This window comes from Pagrus major, chromosome 15, assembly GCF_040436345.1.
Source record: "Pagrus major chromosome 15, Pma_NU_1.0".
NCBI lineage: Eukaryota > Metazoa > Chordata > Actinopteri > Spariformes > Sparidae > Pagrus > Pagrus major.
Genome location: NC_133229.1, coordinates 9,538,517 through 9,557,725, shown reverse-complemented (window position 1 = coordinate 9,557,725; position 19,209 = coordinate 9,538,517). Strand labels below are relative to the sequence as shown.

General features: G+C 39.5%; 1 protein-coding gene across 1 annotated transcript in view; it reads left to right on the top strand.

Moving 5' to 3' along the window:
* The window catches only part of eys (eyes shut homolog), a 185,551-nt gene that overhangs the window by 83,208 nt on the left and 83,134 nt on the right, over window positions 1-19,209 (top strand). The window contains exons 26-31 of the mRNA XM_073481633.1: window positions 3,408-3,504; window positions 3,980-4,087; window positions 6,676-6,821; window positions 14,092-14,263; window positions 14,593-14,671; window positions 15,107-15,300. Of these exons, the coding sequence (XP_073337734.1) occupies window positions 3,408-3,504; window positions 3,980-4,087; window positions 6,676-6,821; window positions 14,092-14,263; window positions 14,593-14,671; window positions 15,107-15,300 (796 nt within the window). The remainder of the gene's footprint in view (window positions 1-3,407; window positions 3,505-3,979; window positions 4,088-6,675; window positions 6,822-14,091; window positions 14,264-14,592; window positions 14,672-15,106; window positions 15,301-19,209) is intronic.

The window sequence follows — 19,209 nt, the reverse complement described above, 5'->3', positions numbered from 1 at the left end:
GGAAAAGTGAGGAAAACACTCATAAAACAGTCCAATTTGAGCACAATTTGATCTGTAAGGTTAGAGCAGAATAGAAGATACTTTATCGTCTACCTTTATGTGTGCAAAAGACAAACATTTGTATATATTACATATTTCAGTCAGTGTGTGACTGCTTTTTTGGCCATGCAGTGTATAATGGACCAATTTAAGACACGAACATATAATAGAACAGTTGAACAACAATTTGACAACAACTCAACACAGTTCAACTGAAAGGAAACTTGCATTTAAGCATTTAGTTTTATCATGAAAATCACACACAGCTTAAGTTGTCTGTTAGGTCTGACATTTGATCTACCGCAACACAGACACCACAGACGAAGACCATAATCTATATTGCACAAGCTGTGGATCATTTTTACTGAGCTGGCTCTGAGAAATTCTTACATCAGACTGACAGCAGCTTTGATAAGAACACTATAGTCACAACTGTATCAGTCCGAACCAAATTCATGCTGTTAAAATGAAGACATCACTTATATTTCAATTGAGACGTCCATCAAAGTTAGTTCACTATCCACGCGGGATTACCCACAATTTCTTCTCCTCGGAGACATACACTGGCAGGAGCAGTGATCACATACCGCAGCCCCAGCCAGATGATGGAATGACTACGTGAGGATGCGCCTTGGGTATCCCTCTCTGTACTCTGTCAAAGAGGAGAAGCCTGCAGTCACTGCTAGTGGCAGAAGATGCATTACGTTGCGGTGACATTCGAAATAGTCCCTGAGGTGCTCCACCATTGCTTTGACTGACAGACCAGCTTGGGAAACCTGTGCTGTCCCATAATTCACCGGGTGTTCTGTGCTCTCTGTGGTCTCGTGGATTCCCTCTCATTCTCAACGTCCCAGGATGCACAGAGCTGTGTGGCTGTCGCTGTCTTACTATTTTTCATTACCGTCACTTGAGTCGGACTGAAAACCCGTCTTCCTTTAAAAACATAAATGATATACTCTTTAGTTTATTCAGTGAATTAAAAATGCACTGTGAGGGCTGCTTAGAGAGCTCCATTCGGTTGTTAAGTCATTTTTTATTGAACAACACTTAATAATCAACAGAACTGAGCCTCATCTGGCTGAAAAAGCAAAACCCACAAATAATTGATTACAATTGCTGCATCTATCTGCACTGAGAAATGTATGATCTATTTAAATTTCTGCCATCTGGTTCACAGTTGATTTTTATAGCACTGAAATTAGAGAAATCGTTGTTGCCATTACAGGCTATTATATAGCTTTTGACCTTAAGAAATATACATGGTATTAATCATGTAGTAGTTAAAAGGTTTGTATACATCAATACAGGTGCATCCATGTTTCCTTAAGTAAGATATGACGGAGGACATTTCTTCATATTTAACCACGTCCCTGAGGTTTATACCTCATGTTCTCGTCTCAAAATAATTTCAAAGCTCATCATTGTTAATACAAGCACTTCTCTGAGATTTATACTGAACCCAAACCCATTATAGTTGAAATATATATTTAACTCCAACTTGAAACAGTGGGAGTGAACGTAATGAGACAATAACAGCACTCATTATAAGCTAGTTTTATAAACACTTTGTTATATGCTTGTATCGCCTTTAATTATGCGTGGCAGATGGTGCTCTGCAGGGAAAAGACAATACTAGTCTTTGGACGTCTGCACTCGGAGTCTGATAGCAGAATTTTGCAGGGAATGGTGTCTTTGTATTATCGCTCATACCACTACAGTATAAATGCAGCACAGAAACAGTTGGAGAAAACAGGAAATCAGTGGTATGGAGACAAAGGATAGACATAAAGAATCAGTAAGGTTTCATTTATTATCCTGTTTATCTTGGATGTTCAGGTCTGAATGTCAACTACTGTTACTTTATTAGATCTAAATTCGATCTCTTTTATATAAGATTTTTTTTTTCTTAAATGTACAATTGTAAAAAGAGGGGTAGTAGAGACCACTGGTTCTCAAACTGTGGTTGATAATTCCCAGGGGGTTGCCAGACTCTTGTGGAGAATAAAGTAAATTAACATATTATAGACTGGGGAATACTTTTTTACATTACATTGCATTGCATGTCACAGGGATAATTCAAAATAGATGTTCTTGAGTGTTTGTAAGAGACAAAGTGTGCATGCACACGGGTTCTGATTCCTCTGCCCCCTCAAGTGGTTGCCAGTTTGATGCACTAGCTAACATTGCTAACGCGAGCGAGCAAACATTAATGTTGCTAACACTAGATAGCTAACCTTAACGTAGCTAACATTAACATTACTAACGCTGGCGAGCAAATGTTAGGGCAGTACAATATGCGGGGCACATACTGTGGAACTCAGCCATTATTACTTTTTTCTTTTCCCAAACTGGCAACTGAAAAGAATCTTGATTGCTGACGAAACACAGATACCAAGTGATATCAACGGCGTTATACTATTTGCTCACAAACCTTGTAAGAAGCTGAAACCAAATGTCAGACTTCTAACACAGAGATAAACAAAACAATAATTTAGGACCCAGCAACTTTTTAAAAAATAATTAATTCACAATCATAATAATGTTTTTAAGAAATAGAGATTGTTTTATTCTGTACTTTTCTACAAGATCTTTAGATGTATTATTTACAATTTTTTTTTTGTCTACATAAAAATGTTATCATATCTTATTTTTGCGGGTCTGTGATTTGAAAAGGTTGAGAACCACTGCTATAGACAGATGTGATTCAATTTCACCATTAAGTTTCAGTTTTCCTGTAAAAATTCTAATCTTTATGGCAAGTTTTTGCCTCCATACAAATATACATTAAGGGTTAATTTATTCTTTTTTATTCATTTTAACTTCATCAAACTAAGTCATTCAGTTGGACTTGGTCAGCACAAACCCCATCGTATGGACCAGAGGAAGCACAAGAGAATTACCTCTGACAGGCAGAACACTTCGAGCTCCCAGGCTGCCTTCAAAAGTACAACAAAACATCCATGCTGATCTGCTTAGCCATCCTGCCCCTCAACCCCCTAATGTAAAAGGGCAAAAGAGCTCCTGGGCTTAGGCTCTCCCCTTACCCTAACTTAACAAGATGTCCCCCTACTCGCTCGCTTTCTCTCTCTCACACACACACTGACACAATATGCACACACAGGCACACACCTCCCAAACCCCAAACCACTAACCCTCAGACCAATCTGTCTGTGGCACTAAAGTATTATTAGACTTACACACTCTCAAAGGGGAAACAGTGAGTGCTGAGAGCTGGAAGATGAGATATGCTACAGGGGCTACTAGTTCCATTAAAATGGCATTCACTGGGGCCTTTGTTATCATCGGCCCTGACGTTTTCAGGATGTAGTGGGACTTGCTGATCCATGACCATCTCATCTATCTTTCAGGATTTGAAGGAAGTCGGTGTGAAATTGACACCAATGAGTGTAGTTCAAATCCATGCCAGAACCAGGGCGACTGTGTGGACCGGGTCAACAGTTACAGGTAAAAGAGCATTATCCATAACCAGCTTTTCATTTCTAAAGAGTCAAGAGAATGTCAGTTGTACTGATGGACTTTAAACATTAGTAAATTCAGAGTGTCAGAACCAGTAGACATCATCCATGTGCAGGTTTCAGACCATTATACTCTCATTTTGATGTCGATTACCCTGAGTTAATAGATTTGTTCTGAGCTCATGCCCTTTTTTAAATGTATTTTTAATGGATTTAGTGCTGTAGCATTTCAGGTTGAAATTAGGTCAAATTGTCATGCAGGCTTTGGTTTTAGTTAAAGAGCTCAAATCCGGGCCTTCATGTTAAAGTCTGTATGTGCAATCACGCTAAATATGATGTGTAATTAATATCATTAAACTTGTAATGATTTTTTCTCATTCTGTGCATATGCCAGTGGGAAACAGATAGATCTTCTTTTTCCCATCTGAGACAAAATATCAATATTAATGATTTTTCTCTTCCAGCTGTGACTGTAAGATGGGATTTTCTGGCCTTCACTGTGAGGAAGACATCAATGAGTGCACCTCGAGCCCTTGCCACAACACCGGCGTTTGTCAAGACCTTGTGAATAAGTAAGTATGAATGTATACTCCTTTATTCCTTTTTTCATTGTGTGCATTGAAAAAAAACAAACAACAACACATAGCCATAATGGCCAGGCAAAAATTAATTTCCTGAGTTTGATTTGAAAGCCAAATGAACAAAGCACATTCAAAGAAAACACAGGAGGTAGCGGTGCTCCGCTTCAAAGTGTTCTGGTTTATATAACTAGCCCGTCTTCATCCTTGACACACATAAGCTGCAAGTCTAAAGACAAGAGAGCGAATTCAGCAGGAGCACATCATGTATCTAGATTGGGCTTTACTCCACTGGTGCTTCTCTCTGCTGTGCTTAATGGGAGCCCCGGGGCTTCCAGGCTTAGTCGGACAGATGGGTAGAGAAGTCCCAGGGCCAATTTGAGTCCTAAATGGTTTGTCTCCAGTTTGTCTCCCGTCATGATTTCGCTCCCATGTGACCTGGCCCCGCTCAGAGCGCTCTCCCTGATTGCACAGTCCAGGGAGTTCACATCAGGTGTGCTTTAACCTCGCTGCCCACCGCAAACAATTGCGCACTGCTATCTGCTACACTGCTATCTCCGTCTCCCTGACCCAAGAAGTCCATCGCTACCGTGACGATGAATCCCTCGCTGTCTTACATTTATCCTTCTTTTTTCTTAAAAAACTTTGAAAATAAATAGAAAAAAAAACCATGTTCTAAATGTGTTAATTATCATGTCCCACACCAGTCCAACCTTTAAAATTTACATAACAGAAAACATGACAGTAAAAACCGTTTAGCATATTACAGATATTTAATCTGATGTAACTGATTTACTGATGAAAAATTATATTTGACTAATCAGAAGATGTAGTTTAAATTTGAGCACAAAGGTGCCTAATGGCATGTTTTCTTATTATCTCACTGAGAAGCAGGATAACGATCTCCTCTGAGGTGTGTGGTCAGGGGATATTAGACCCCACCGACAGCCGCAGAGAGGAATTTGTATTGAGTAAACCACATTATTGGACAGGTTAAGCTCTTCCCATCAGTAATAAGTCTTCAAACACAGTTCAAATTAAGTTACATACGGCGAGGCTTAATTACTGTCATACTGTTGGTTTTTGTGTGGGGAGCTGCCCGGTCAGTTTGAGAACAGAAAACTGGTTTTAATCTGCAGTTTGTCGTGTCAGGGTTTGGAAAACCACGCTGTCTATCAGTCCTTAAAAAAGGCTTGAAATGTCTTTAATTCATTTTTTAAAATCCATATTAGTCCTTATAAGTCATTAAATAGTTTTACATATGAATTTGTGAGCTGTCAAATGCCGCAAACATTGTATCTAATTTAATTTATCCATTTTATGTAATTTCTTTGTCAAAATGAGTCCAGCTCTTCAGCATGAAAGTCCTATTTCTGATACAAATCTTTAAACCTACAACTGAACCTACTACTGTCCTTTTACTTCTTACTTGCATCTACCTGTTGGCAAAATGTAGATTAACCTGGCTAAACCTGACTTAAAAAAAACATATTCCAACATAAAACCTTCCATAGACTATACCTGCCATAGACTATACATATAGCCCTGACCATACATATAGTTCTGGAATAATAAAAACTTTATTTTACCAGAATTCAGTTTTAAATTTGGTTTAAATGTATCTATAAAAATGTCTTAGAGGAGCACTATGAAGTTTTGGGGAAGAAATTTTAGTCAGAAGAGGAAGATCTTCACTGACTGTTTTTTTTATGCCTAAACAAAGTAACTAAATAAACTCTTTTGTTGTCATGATTGAATAAACTGAATAAACAAACTGACCTTAAAGAACAACACCATTTCATTCTGTTTTACTTTGTTTATATGTGGCGGACCCTGCCACCTTTCTAGCTTCAAACAGTGTTCTGGGGACCTTATTTTCCTCTGAGAACAGCTTGTTTATTCAGTTTTGGAAAATATTTCTGAGTTTGTATTATCACCTCATTAATATTGTGAATTCTGAGTTTGAATTTCCTCCCCAGAACTACATAGTGGCCCTTTTTAAAAGAACATTTAATTAAGTCATAAAAATCACAAAGCACACTCTTTTAAACTATTAAATGCCATTATTGTTACAACATGGTTATGTTCGCATTAAAAACGAACTCTGGCGCATTCCGGCTTCAAGCCTTTGTCACTGAGTCAAACAAATCTTAAGGAACAAAAGGCTGTATGTAGTGGTAATCCACCGTTAGGATTGCTGTGAAAATAAAGAAATACATTTTAATAGTGTAAAAGAGAGAGCCTTGGAGGTTTTTTTTTTTTTGTGATTGTTATGTCTACATGTTTCCCTATCCAGAGGGCACCTCTAACAAACCTAATTTGAGTCCAGGAAGCTTCCTTTTCTTACATGTTTTGCCTTCAATTAAGTGTCTGATACACACACATACACACCGTGACCACACACACACGCGCGCACGTTTTTTCTCAAAATCATTGTGTGCGGTCTTTACTGAGAAAGATTATTTAGCTTGTTAAAGTTACAGTAAGAGCTAAATTTAAGAATATGCTGTCATTATTGTCCTTAGTCTTTTCCTCACTGCACTTTATTTCCTAATGATTGAGTGTTATCACATCTTCCTCAGGTTCCACTGCATTTGCCCTCCTGGTTATTTTGGAACGCTGTGTGACCTGGATGTGAACGAGTGTGAAGTTTCACCTTGCCTACACGAGGGCATCTGTATCAACACGCCCGGGGGCTTCAAGTGTGTCTGTCGCCCTGGATACTCAGGTAGCTCTCCTGCCCTCAGGTGACATGAAGATCAATATGAGAGTCTAAAAAGCTTACCGTGACTCCTGCGGCCGCACGCCACTGAGGCAACTCTGACACAGATCTGGCTTAGTGTAAAAAAAAAAAAAAAAAACTGTTCCACAATGCTTGCTTTTAATTAGCCCGGCCTGCCTCTGGAAGATACAGTGGCTGCTTTTCAGTAAAGCTAACAAGAGATAAATTCATGTCACCTGTTTTATCTGATGGGAACGTCTCAGTGTCTGTTAGTTGCCTTTATTTCACTTCATCAGGCTCTTTAGTCTCAGAACGCTATTGTTGTTTTACCTCAGTCCATTTGTCTTATTTTCCACTCAGACGACTATCAAGCTATTTTAGCGCCCGTGTGTGCGTATGTGTGTGTGTGCACTATCTAAAGCCGATTCCTGTCAGGTACTGGGAAGATTAATTTCATTTGTCTTCCACACTGTATCATCAATTTATCCTTCCCCAGTTGAGAGAGGGGGAAAGTCTCTGAGGTATTGCTACTCTGGAGAGCCGAACCTGACACGCATGGCCCAATTCCCACAGAAGCGGCTTTTATTATTAGGCCTAGGCACAGCATAGTACAAGTCATTACTTTTTCTGTTGCTCTAAGCTCATCTGAGGAAACAGGGTTCCCCAAGAGAGCAAGCGGCCAGAGGATACAGTTTGGATTGGCTCAAACCAACTAGAACTCATACAAAATATTTGCTCCAGTAACATGTGTAACAGCGTTGCAACTTTTCACAAAGAGCTCCGCCGCTGCTGCTGCTGCTGCTGCCGTAGCTCCTTGTTACTTACTTTTTAGTTTAATAGTAAATTTTCCATCGTCTTTTCAGGGTGATTCATTGCATCATGTTTTTGCATCCTGATTGGAATTGACTGAAATGTAATTCTGCTTTGATGGCGTCATGTGTCATCTCTTCTACCTTTGAAGCACTGTAACTTGTTGTGTCACTTGATGGTATCATCATATTATTTGCTTCAGCCATCAGGGGAGTGGAGGGGTGTTTTTTTGCATCTCAAATGCCAACATTCATTTTGACTGGAACAGTTGAAGCTGCTTACTAATACATCAGTCTGGTGCTATATCTACTCACTTTCGTGGATGTGATTAAGCTGTAATGACACTTCATTCCTGCCTGCGTCACTGTCCATATTGAATTTTCTCAGTGGTCGGTCAGTGAGTCAGTCAGTCAGTGCGTCTGCTCTTTCATTAAATCATCTGGTTCTAACAGCTGATTACCTCAAATGATGCTATATTTTCTTGTAACATTAAAGCTGCGTTCTGATATGGAATGAATAAACCTGACAGCCACAATAATTTTAGCCTGGCAAGCTGGCTAGAAAGTTATACATGTATGTAAATCTAGCTGTAACGCCTTTAATTAAAACAAACTTGATTTACTGCTATTTGCTTATTAGCTAACATAAGTAAGGGTTGCAAGCATCTAACCATAAAGCATGGAATGTCTGTCTGTCTGTATGTGACTTTAATATCTCGGCAACCGTTCATCCGATCTACTTCACACTTGGCAGGTTTGTTGCTGAGAACCCACAGAAGTGCAGTGTCAAATTTGGACATGTCCAATTTTTATACATTTTGAATAAACAGCAAACATCAGTAGCAGGAGCATGGCTTCAGGGCTCTGCACACTGAAGGTGAGTTTACACGTGATCCCTCTCACGTGATCTCACGGGGAAGCAGACGTAAACAAAATGGACATTGGCGTGGCGCTTGCTGGAGTAAGTTGTTGCAGTGTAGAGTATGAATGAGTGGGGAGATGTGGTCAACATGGCTTTTCTATTCTTCATTGAGAACTGGATGTGAGAGTTTCAGTTTTGTCAACAGGAGTATACACATTTGGATAAAATTGCATTTGTTGCGTGGTTAATAAACAGACATTGAAGATATAATTAGCACAACTATGTTATAGCCTATATTAAAAAAACAATCTTTGGACGTTAATGATATATTTTGGATTATCTGTTGCACCAGTACCATTTATCTCCTCATTTGTTGTTTTAAGCCTAATTCATCTGTTCATCTGTATTTGGTGGCCACAAACAGAATCCTTTTTATGGCCACCAAAATCCTGGGGCCGTTCCTGTGTTCAAGCTTTGAAAAATAATTGAAGCAAGAAGCCGACAAAATGTTTTATTCACATTTCTGAGACTTCTGCAGCTTCTGTCATCATGGTTTACCTCTTTAAAAGTCAGCACGCTCCGCTTAGACAGAAGACACTGAGATTAATCTGGCGCCTTTTTTATCTTGTATTGCTTTTCACTTCTCAGCAAGTCGGGTGTCAATATGAATCACTTGTCCAATAGCAGTTTTTAGTTATGGCTCTAACCTAATCATGTGTATTTATGCTTTATTTTTGTCATTTTGTGTTGACAAACACTATAACGGATGTCATATTTTATACTGCAGCAATCTTGGCAGCTGCTTAGATCTGAGCTGTCTGGTCTTTATTTAGGATGTTTTTGTCTAAAAGGCCCTGCAATCCCAATAATGTATAATTTAACTGTACATGGGCGTTGTGTTGTGTACCGAGGTCAGAAGTCATTACAGAGACATGATTAATGGGTAATCTCGTTTATATAAATCACGCTTTAAGCACACTATTCGTCACCTTCTCTTTTCTCTTCTTCACCCATCATTAAGGAGCGTGTTCCCTTGAGTGATGGTACAGTGCAATCAGCACATTGTTGCAGCTTCCCCCGTCAGCACATTGTTGGATGATGATGTTCTGGCCCTCGCAGTGTTGTTTGGCTTCAGTAAATTCAGTCGTTTGCCGGCTGAACTTGATAAATAATATTTGTTCTCGACAGAGATCTGTTGCTTTGGAGATGTAGTGCACATTTAATGTGAATGAAATAGAACGTTCTGCTTGTGCAAACATCACAATCGATTTTACTAATAGTGTCAATTGAAGATCGAGACGGTTCTTGTGTTGGTACATGACTTACATGTGGGTTTTCGGGCTGTGGATTTAAATGTTTTTGAATTATCATCTTAGAAGCAGAAGCATTAGCAGTACAATGTCTCAAGAAAACAGCCAATTTAATTTTCAGGGCTTATCACAATTAAATCCAGTTCTTTTGATTTCAGATTATCCCTCTCTATCTAATCTGTCATGCGATATCGAACAAGCAAGACACTTTTCAGCCTAGTTGTAATTACTGGTATTTGTTCAAATTAGTAAGTATTAGAGATTTTAAAGCCTTTGTTGGTCAGTCTGCAGCTTTAAATATTCAGTATGTAATTCCATGTCTCATTTATAGTTCACTTTTAGATATGGTGTAAAATGCCAGCCCAGAATCTTAAAGGATTTTATGACTTTTAACCTAAATAAAAACATTAAAAAATACATAATGGAAGCATCAGTCTGTGGATAATGTGAATAAGATATCATAAAATATGTGTATTAAATAAAAAAGAGCATTTCCTTGGATCATTTTTTACTTATTGCTTCATTTCCTTTGTCACACTTGTATATTAAATTCCCCATAGTTCATTTTCTGTCACAGCTCTCTATTAATATTTTGGGCTCGGGGATTGTTTTTAACCTTTGCGCTCGAGAAGTGTGAATTTTCCAGTTGCAGTATATCTCTCCTCTTCGGCTAAGCGAAAGAAGTTATCAGTTTGGCACAAGAAAGGAGTCGTTTCACACCCTGTAACGAGAGAAAATGATAGATTTTGTGTACACTAAAGCAGTTCATTTATTCTCTTTCATGGTAAAACACGGCAGGCAATAAATAGATTCCTGCTCCTGTTGTCACCATGTTTGTTTACATCTGTCTCAGCCCACAGATGAAAAGCGAACCAAATGATTAACGGCAATCAGTCATAATTTCTCATCTCTCGATTCTTGGAGTCCCAAATTGCTTGTGGGGGTAGTAAGTAATCTTTTCACCACTTAAGCAAAAACATCACAAAAATGCTTTGTAGAAACGGGTTGTAGAATTTACTGCAACCCATTTATTAATGTTTAAACTAGTCACTTGTGTGGATATCTTTGAGCCGTACTTGCTATAATGTAGATACTTTAATCAGTCATCGGAGTGTTTTCCTAACTTGTGTTCTGATTTGTTGGCAGGAGGGAGGCTAATTTTGACAGCTTCCGTTATTTGGTGTTTCCTTCACAGCGTGAACCCTCTCCGCCCTCGTCATTTCCTCTGTGATCTTGTTGCTATTTTTGTGAGGCCTGTATAAATAATGGATATCATCAACCCCCTGTACGAAGCTGACTTTCTTAAATGCAATTGATGGACAGTGAAGACTTATGATAAATTGTTCGGAGGATAATTCAGGCGTTTCCTTATAGTCAGCATGTTTGGCGCAGTACAGTTTGTATGGAGGATTGTGCCTTCGTAGATGTGGTACTGTGTAGTCAAAGCTGTTATTATGAACAGGATATGCAGCGCTGAGAGTATGTGACACACTTTTCCATTAGTTCAGTGCTGCACTTCACTGAGTTTTCTCAGGGACATTAAAGGGGCCATCTATTGTTCTAACATTCGCTGTTCTTTTAGTCGGCTCTGGTCGTGCATATCATGTTATTATCACTTTACACATTTCTCTTTTAAAATGCTTTTCGATTTATTTACCTATTTTTTTTCAGGTGTTCTTAAAGGGTAAATTCACATAAATTACAAAAAACGCATTGTTACACTGCTTTCACAACTCTAAGGAGAAGAAGAAATTAGTCATTCCTTTTCAGGGTTTCTTTTTTTTTGTTTCACAATTATTTGTTTTACACACACACAGGCCTGAAATACGCAGGTGAGGTGTCAGAGCTCATATGTCAATAGAGATCTGTGGCAATATTTGTGCTTCATATAACAAACTGATTCTGTTCTCATTCATTACTCTCAGCATATCACATAAGCCCCGTCAGTCCTTTAAAATTCAAATAACTGTTTGAACAAGTTCACATTTAGCAAACTAACATGGTTGAAAGTTCCAGCAGGAGATAATATCACAACTTAATGCTTTGATTCAGTTTCTACTTAGCGGAAGCCGCAAACCTGATAATTAAAGTTAATGCCAGCGAGAAACTAAAGGATGTTTCCGCGTGTAATAATTAAGTGAAGTGTCAAAGAGCATTATGAGACATGAGTTAAAGCCACTTTGAATTATACATCTCATAGCGCACAGTTTTCATTAAAAGCATTTCGAGGTCTGTTGTCGGTATGAGAATAAAACTATACAAGCAAGAGGTAACATGAGGTTAAAAAAAAAAAGCTACAGAACCAAGATAATGCAATGCTGGTTGCTAAAAACAACACACTCATGTCTACCATCCCTGACAGTCTGTGATCACTTTGTATCAAAGGTTACTAAAGAGACCAGAGAGGAAAAACATGTCATTTTGGTGAGGCAGGTGGATTATTCTTCTGGACAGCATGCTCACTGCTGGAGGACCGCTCTGGTTGTTTTGCATCTTTTAATTTGTAAGTTTAGATGCTAGATTGCTACAAATCATTTTCACAGCTACGTTTGATTCGTTGACCAAAACTTCAATCAGATACTTCTGGACAGACGACACATATCAGTGTTGTGATGGATCTCGTGTCTCAGTTTCAAAGTTGCTGCAAGCGTTGCCGTCATTTGAGTTAACTTCCTGTCAGTTTTGCATTTACGGTGCCTTCCCTCCTCTCTACATCAACACATGAACGTGCGGCGGTAACCGGCTGACACAGCAGCAAATGGGAGGATCCTGCAGGTCCTGCATCCCTGCAAAGTGTGCAGGGATACCAGAAAATGTCCTTTCTCTTTTACTGCATGAGCAGGGGGAGGAGAGACATGACAGTGATTACTGTTGGAATATTGAACTGTTTACAGTAAAGGTGCAATGTGTAAGAACATTAGCCGAGAAACATTCAATAATTAACTAAACAAATCAACCACAGGATTTTAAGAAGTAACAGTTTCTATGTTATGACGTCTATCTGTTGTGTTGCAGAGATATTTAGCATGCTAACCAGCCAGCCCTGGCCCAGTCTAAAATTTTTGTGCTAGTGGTGTAAACACCAATATGTCCCTGGTCCCTGAGCTCCCAGTCCGGACCGTTAGCTGCATGGCTAACCGAGCTAACTAGCTAACAGCAGCTACGGTTATCAGCAGTTAGTGGTTACTTTGGTGATATGCTGCCTGTTTGTCTTAAGTATGAATTCAACAGGTGGCCAATTCTTAAATATTGCACCTTTGACACTGTATCACCTGAAGGAACTTGACAGGGGCACTATGTAGTTTTGGAGAAGAAATTCAAAGACAGAATTTTAATTTAATTTACAATATTAATGAGGTCATTACACAAACTAGAAATATTTTCCATAACTGAAGAAAGTTATAAGTTGTTCTCGGAGGAAAATAAGCTCCCCAGAACACTGTTCCACCAAAATTAAACAAAGGGAAAAAGTATGAAATTGTGTTGTCAGCTTGTTTATTCAGTCATGAAAACGGAGAGTTTGTTTATTTAGTTTGTTTAGGCATTAAACAAAAATCAGTGAATGCAGTACAATTCGCTTCTGAGTAAAATCTCTTTCCCAAAACAACATTGTGCACCTTTGAGGTCTTTACAAGTTGATTTTCACATTGGATAGCAGTGTTTAGTTTGGCTAACAATAATTTAAGGGATGCTTTACAGATTTGTAGTTTTTGGGGTTTAACATCTGTAGGTTTTCATTCATCACTCTCTAGTCTAGTCTCACAAGTCTTTGTAGCCACTGCCTGATATACAGTAGATTGTCTTTGCCATATACTTCAGCAGCATTCACATTGAAGAGCCATACTGATGCATTTTGTCAGCATCTTTCCTCATTGCAGTAAACAAACCCAGTGAATTCCTTTGTCAAACGAACAAAACTGTGTAAAAATGCGACCATGTCCGGGGGCATGTGCACTGTGCAGTGATGTCTCTAGAGATCTAAAATGCAGTCGCAGAGTTTTTGCAGAAAATATCAAAACTAACTCAGCCTTTTAATGAGTAGACTGTTTGTTTAGTTTATAAAGGCCTTGCAGAGATGTTTTGAGGTTAGAAACTAAAATTTAATCATAACTGCTTCACCACGTATAGAGCCAGTTGTCCGTTGTCGTGACTGCCCCCCAACCACACATCCTTTTGTGATGTTTGTTTTATCTGTGTCTTTGTAAACAGCTTGAGTACTGAAGCACTAAAAGAACCTCTCTCTTATTAAATTGTTGAATATGTAATGTCTTACCAAAACATGCTTCATTTCCCAGGGCCACGGTGTGAAGGTAACATCGATGAGTGTGTTTCAAACCCATGCCAAAATAATGGGACATGTATTGACGCTGCTAATCGATACCGCTGCTTGTGTCCTGATGGCTTCACCGGGCTCCACTGCGAAACCAACATTGATGAATGCACGGCAGCGCCTTGTCTTCACGGGAGGTACAGTTTTCTCACTGCCTTTGAAAGCAGAAACACTGCAAATCATGCAGAATTATTTTTAATTACACTCCTTGCCAGCGCAGTGAGTGGAGACATATGTCACATGTTGTAAGGAGCTAATGTGACGCACTTACAGGTTGTCTCAGTGGTCTTTAAATTATAGTCATTAATTCTGTTGAAGGGGAAATACGTGTTCACCCAAAGGACGGTCTCTCTCTTTAGGGATTCTGCATGAACTGTACAGTGAAAGCGTTTCATAAATGAATGCTTTTTAGTTGATTTAATTTTGGTGAATCAATTGTAACCCCATCCTTTGTTGGTGTTCTCAGCTGTGAGGATGGGATATATTCATACTCCTGCCTCTGTGAACCTGGATGGACCGGCAGCAGATGTGAAACAAACATTGACGTGAGTTGAGCTTAATTAATAAACCTGCTTGTTCAAGAGGAATGTCTGGAGAGTCTCGCAGTCTTTGTGTGGCCTTTGGTATCACTAACTGCATTGATTTTTCTCCAAGATAAGTCAATTGAACTACCAGGATCATGTAAGCATTGTACAAATACCTGATTAAAAGAAATTGCTAATGCTTAATTGATCCAAGCCACAGCTTGTGCTGGGCTCCAGAGATAAAACACCAAGTTGCTTACAGAGTCTCTGGGAGCATTAAGTTCAATGAATAATCTGATCATCCGCTTTTTAACTATGAAAAATTCATTCCAAGTGAAAGTCGTTGTTTTTGTAGGTGGCAAATCATCCACTTTTAAGGTTGCGTCTGTTCAAATATTCAGTATTATCGGTACAGTGCCTCACTCCTGTAAGCTTTTGATGTCTCTTCATTCACAGGACTGCGCTCCCCGTCCCTGCTTGAATGGAGGCTCGTGCGTGGATCTCATTGATAAATATGCGTGCTTCTGTCAGGATGGTTACACAGGGAAAACTTGCGAGATTGATATAGATGTCTGCAAGACATCTAATGTCTCACTGTGTTTCAATGGAGCCTCCTGTCTTGACGATGAGGGATCAAACTTTACGTGCAGGTGAGTTGGTCCACTGTTGAAAGTCTTTTTATTGTCAGCAGAATGTCCTGATCTGTTTTCTGTGTCTGATGAATGTAAACTTCAGTGCCTGTTTTAAGTGCTTCAGTGCCAACAGCGTAGCAGGGCACTTTATGTGTGATGTGTGTAAGTCACAGTCTGTTGTTATATGTGTATGGAGGTGTACTATATTATGTTCTTTCTCTCTCATTATATTATCGTTCTTATGTTATGTTTGTAGTGTAGTCTTAGCCGATGCAGGCTAGGTACCCTCTAGTGCATTACACTGTGATTGGAATAACACGGCCTGCTGGAGCCTTGAGCGGAGGCTGCGCAGATAATTAAAATTTGTCTTCATGCACAGGACATTTAAACTGTCTTGACTTACCTAAAGGAAACATAGACACTGTTTGATTGTTTTATTATACCATGAGCTTAACTTCTCCTCTGAGCTGCATTCGTCCAATCACAGCTTTGTGACTGTACCAAGGCAAAGACCAAGCCTCAAAGATGAGCACCACACTTTGCAGCCAATTTGACATTGACATAGGTCAGACACGTGATGCACTGGGGACCAAAAATACTCTTTCCCATAAGCCTACATTGTGAAAGAAGCAGCTGTAAAACGGCGAATCAATTTTTTTTTAGCGTCATAACCCCATCGAAATGACTTACTTCACTATCATAATTTGATCCACTCAGTCTGATAACATTTGGAAAGTCCACAAGAGCCACGCCATTAAATCATTTCATCCTTATTCAAGTGCGCCACTGAGCAGCTTTCATCGGAATAAACTGGGCTCTGCTTCCAACACTGTTTCCAGTTTCCAAGAGTTTTCAGTTTTAGTTTCCTTTTTTTTTTTAACCATTGCAAAACTGAAAATACCACAGCAAAAAATGTAAGGGATGCTCGAAGCTAAAGTGAACTTTAATCATTAGCATGCCTGGCTAACTAGATTATTAATAGTGCCTGAGGGTAACCTCATAGGCCAAAAGGCACATCATTCACTAACAGTGGTAGATTAGTTTGAGAGGTTGCAGGTTGCATTGAAAAACCCTCTTATCCAGTAGGTGATTTGTTAATTTTTAACAGGGGGGATGACCCAATGGGAGCACCACCCTGCCCCGACACACGTATGTACACCTCCCAAAGGACATTGTTGCAGGATGCCTTAACCATAACTGTGACATTTCTAATTCTATAAAACTCCATTTTATCCAGTTATCTTCCTTCTCTCCCTACTACAACTGTCTCCCTACTACAACCTTTAAATTGTATGCAGTGGACTGAGTTTATTCAGGCAGGGTTTTCTCATGTTTCTCACAATTCACTACAAGCAGGGTCATTTTAAGTTACATGACCCCTTGGAATTTTTTACCATCTAAATTCCTTGAAGGACACACAATGAACATTGTGCAAAATAGTAGAGCCTGACCGATTTATCGGCCAATATTAGCCTCTCACAGATATATCGATATCGGTGTATATATTGTCCAATATGCATCGATATGAAAAATTTATATTTAAAAACTATAATGCAGAAAAACATGCTTGGGGTAATATAAATTGGTGTAATGACATAGTTTGTCCAGCAGAGTGCGCTTCAATGGGGGATAAAACAGCTGGTGTCGGGAAATGTAACAGCTACCTCACTAATGGTTAAACTATAAACCAGCACAAAAATGACAATTACCAACATAACATAAGCCACCATGTTCTGAACAGACACACTACAAACACTTACAAAAAGTCACATTTTAGTTTTAGAACAAGCAAACTTGTTGTGCTCCTCCTCTACATGAGAGACGCGCTGGGAATCCACCGGAAGCTGCTCTATGACGTCGCGTCTGCTACAGGTTTTGTTCCGCCCTCCGCACGACGTCATACCATGAATGTATAAAGAGAACCCAGCGGGAACGTTTCAGAAGTGGAACCTTTTGTCTGCCCGATTTTGTTGACTTGCTCAGATTTTGCTGATCTGGTCATTTTTCGTTTTTATACAATCGGGAGTCTGCACAGGGTGTTTTATTTTGAAAATTGACCGGATGCTCTATGCCGTTCCTGTGTCTCTGACTTCCTGCCGGCGCGATCTGCTCTGTGCAGCTTGTTGCGGCTTCCGTCAAAAATCGACCAGGCAGCCGGAACGCAAAGCAGCCGTGCAAGGCTTGACTCCACTGTGCGCCGTCGATCGCGGCCGCTTGTGATTTGTAACACACTTTCTGCTACTAGGGGATGGAGAGTGATGGCAGGTTAACAAGGGGGATGCTTTTAGGTAATTTTGCTAACAAGGGGGACGGCATCCCCCCTCATCCCCCCTCAAATCGCCTACTGCTCTTATCAAACTAATGTTAATGTTAGCTTAATTAGGACTATGGCTACAGCTGCAGGTGCTGGCTAGCATTAAGAAGCCTGCTTTTGTCTATTTCAGTCAAGCATCTATTAATTAAACTGTAAACTGCATAAGTGCCATGTGAGACTGGAAGGCAGTAATTAAAAGGAAAGGGTTTAGTAAAAGGTCAATACACAAATATCGAGGAGTTGTTGTTGACAGGTGCTGGTAAAATTTGAAAAATTAATTCAAGTCTTAATTTGCGTACTCCCCTATTCTATTCTATTCTATTCTATCCTATCCTATTCTATTCTATATTGCTTGTCTCTTAACTTAACATGCATCCTGTCTTACGTGAATGTTGGTGCAGCATGTGCACTCACTCGCAGTCCTCCATGTTGGTCGCAAGTGAAACATTACTTTTTAATTGCTGACACGCTCTCCCTTGAGTGATGAAGTGTATCTGGGTACAAGGTGTATGTAGTAAGAGTGTGCAGATTTGACACAGCAGCTCCCCGGATGCCTTACAGTTAATTACATTGTCTAACCTTGTGCTGATGTGCTGCTGCTCAGTGTCATGATTTAATGTATCCTGGACTACCGCGACTCCAAATAGGTTGGTGCACAGTACAGTATGAACACAGTGGATTGCTACTGTCTCCTGCTGTCTTTTTTGCTTCATTGTATGCATACAGTAGTTGTGCATATATTACAGGGATGTACTGCAGTGTATATTGTGCATTTAAAGATAAATGTGTTCAAGGACAAACTTGGTGAATGCCCACGTTTTATGGCTAACTGTGTCCTTTAAAGTCCTGCTGATCTGCAGTATAATAAATGTGCCTCGTGTGCTCTTTCCAGAACAGAGGATTCTTTTGCAGAAGTTGGACATCAAAATACAGTATGTGATTAGTGCTTTATTAACTGGTTATTGGCCCTATTTAGATTCAGTAATCGTAATAGTTGTTCGATTTGGGGCTTTATTTACAGACATGATTAAAGAGTTGTGTACATTGCTGATGAAAGAGAAGCATTTCAGACCAACAAAATATGTGAAAGGAGACCTATTAGGCTTTTTAGGCTTTTTTTCCCCTCTCTCAATGTTTTACATGTTCTCTTGCATGTAAAAGATCTTGAAAGTTAAAAAGGTCAAAGTCCGTACCAACAGAATCTCCTCTCTCCCACAGAAAACACTGCTCCCGAAATGCCTCGTCAGTAGTCCCGCCTTTAATTCCATGACGTAGTGACATCACATTACATCAGCGTGTCACACATTTGCATATTTTATGCCTGGCGGCTAGTTTGGCATGTAAAAATTAAGTTAGTAAAGCTGCCCTGTTGTTGTTAGCTGTGCTGGTTCAGGCATGCTTGAGCTGACCAATCAGAGCAGACTGGATATTCGGGGGGGGGGGCTAAAAAAGAGGGCGAATACAGAGCTGCAGCACTGGACAGTATGAGAAAACTGATGTGTTTGTTACCATTAAAAGCATGTAAACCTATTCTAGTAACCCAAAATTGTATCATGAACCTTAAAGTGAGAATAATATGTCTCCTTTAAAAACAGTGTAGCTGTCATAATAGT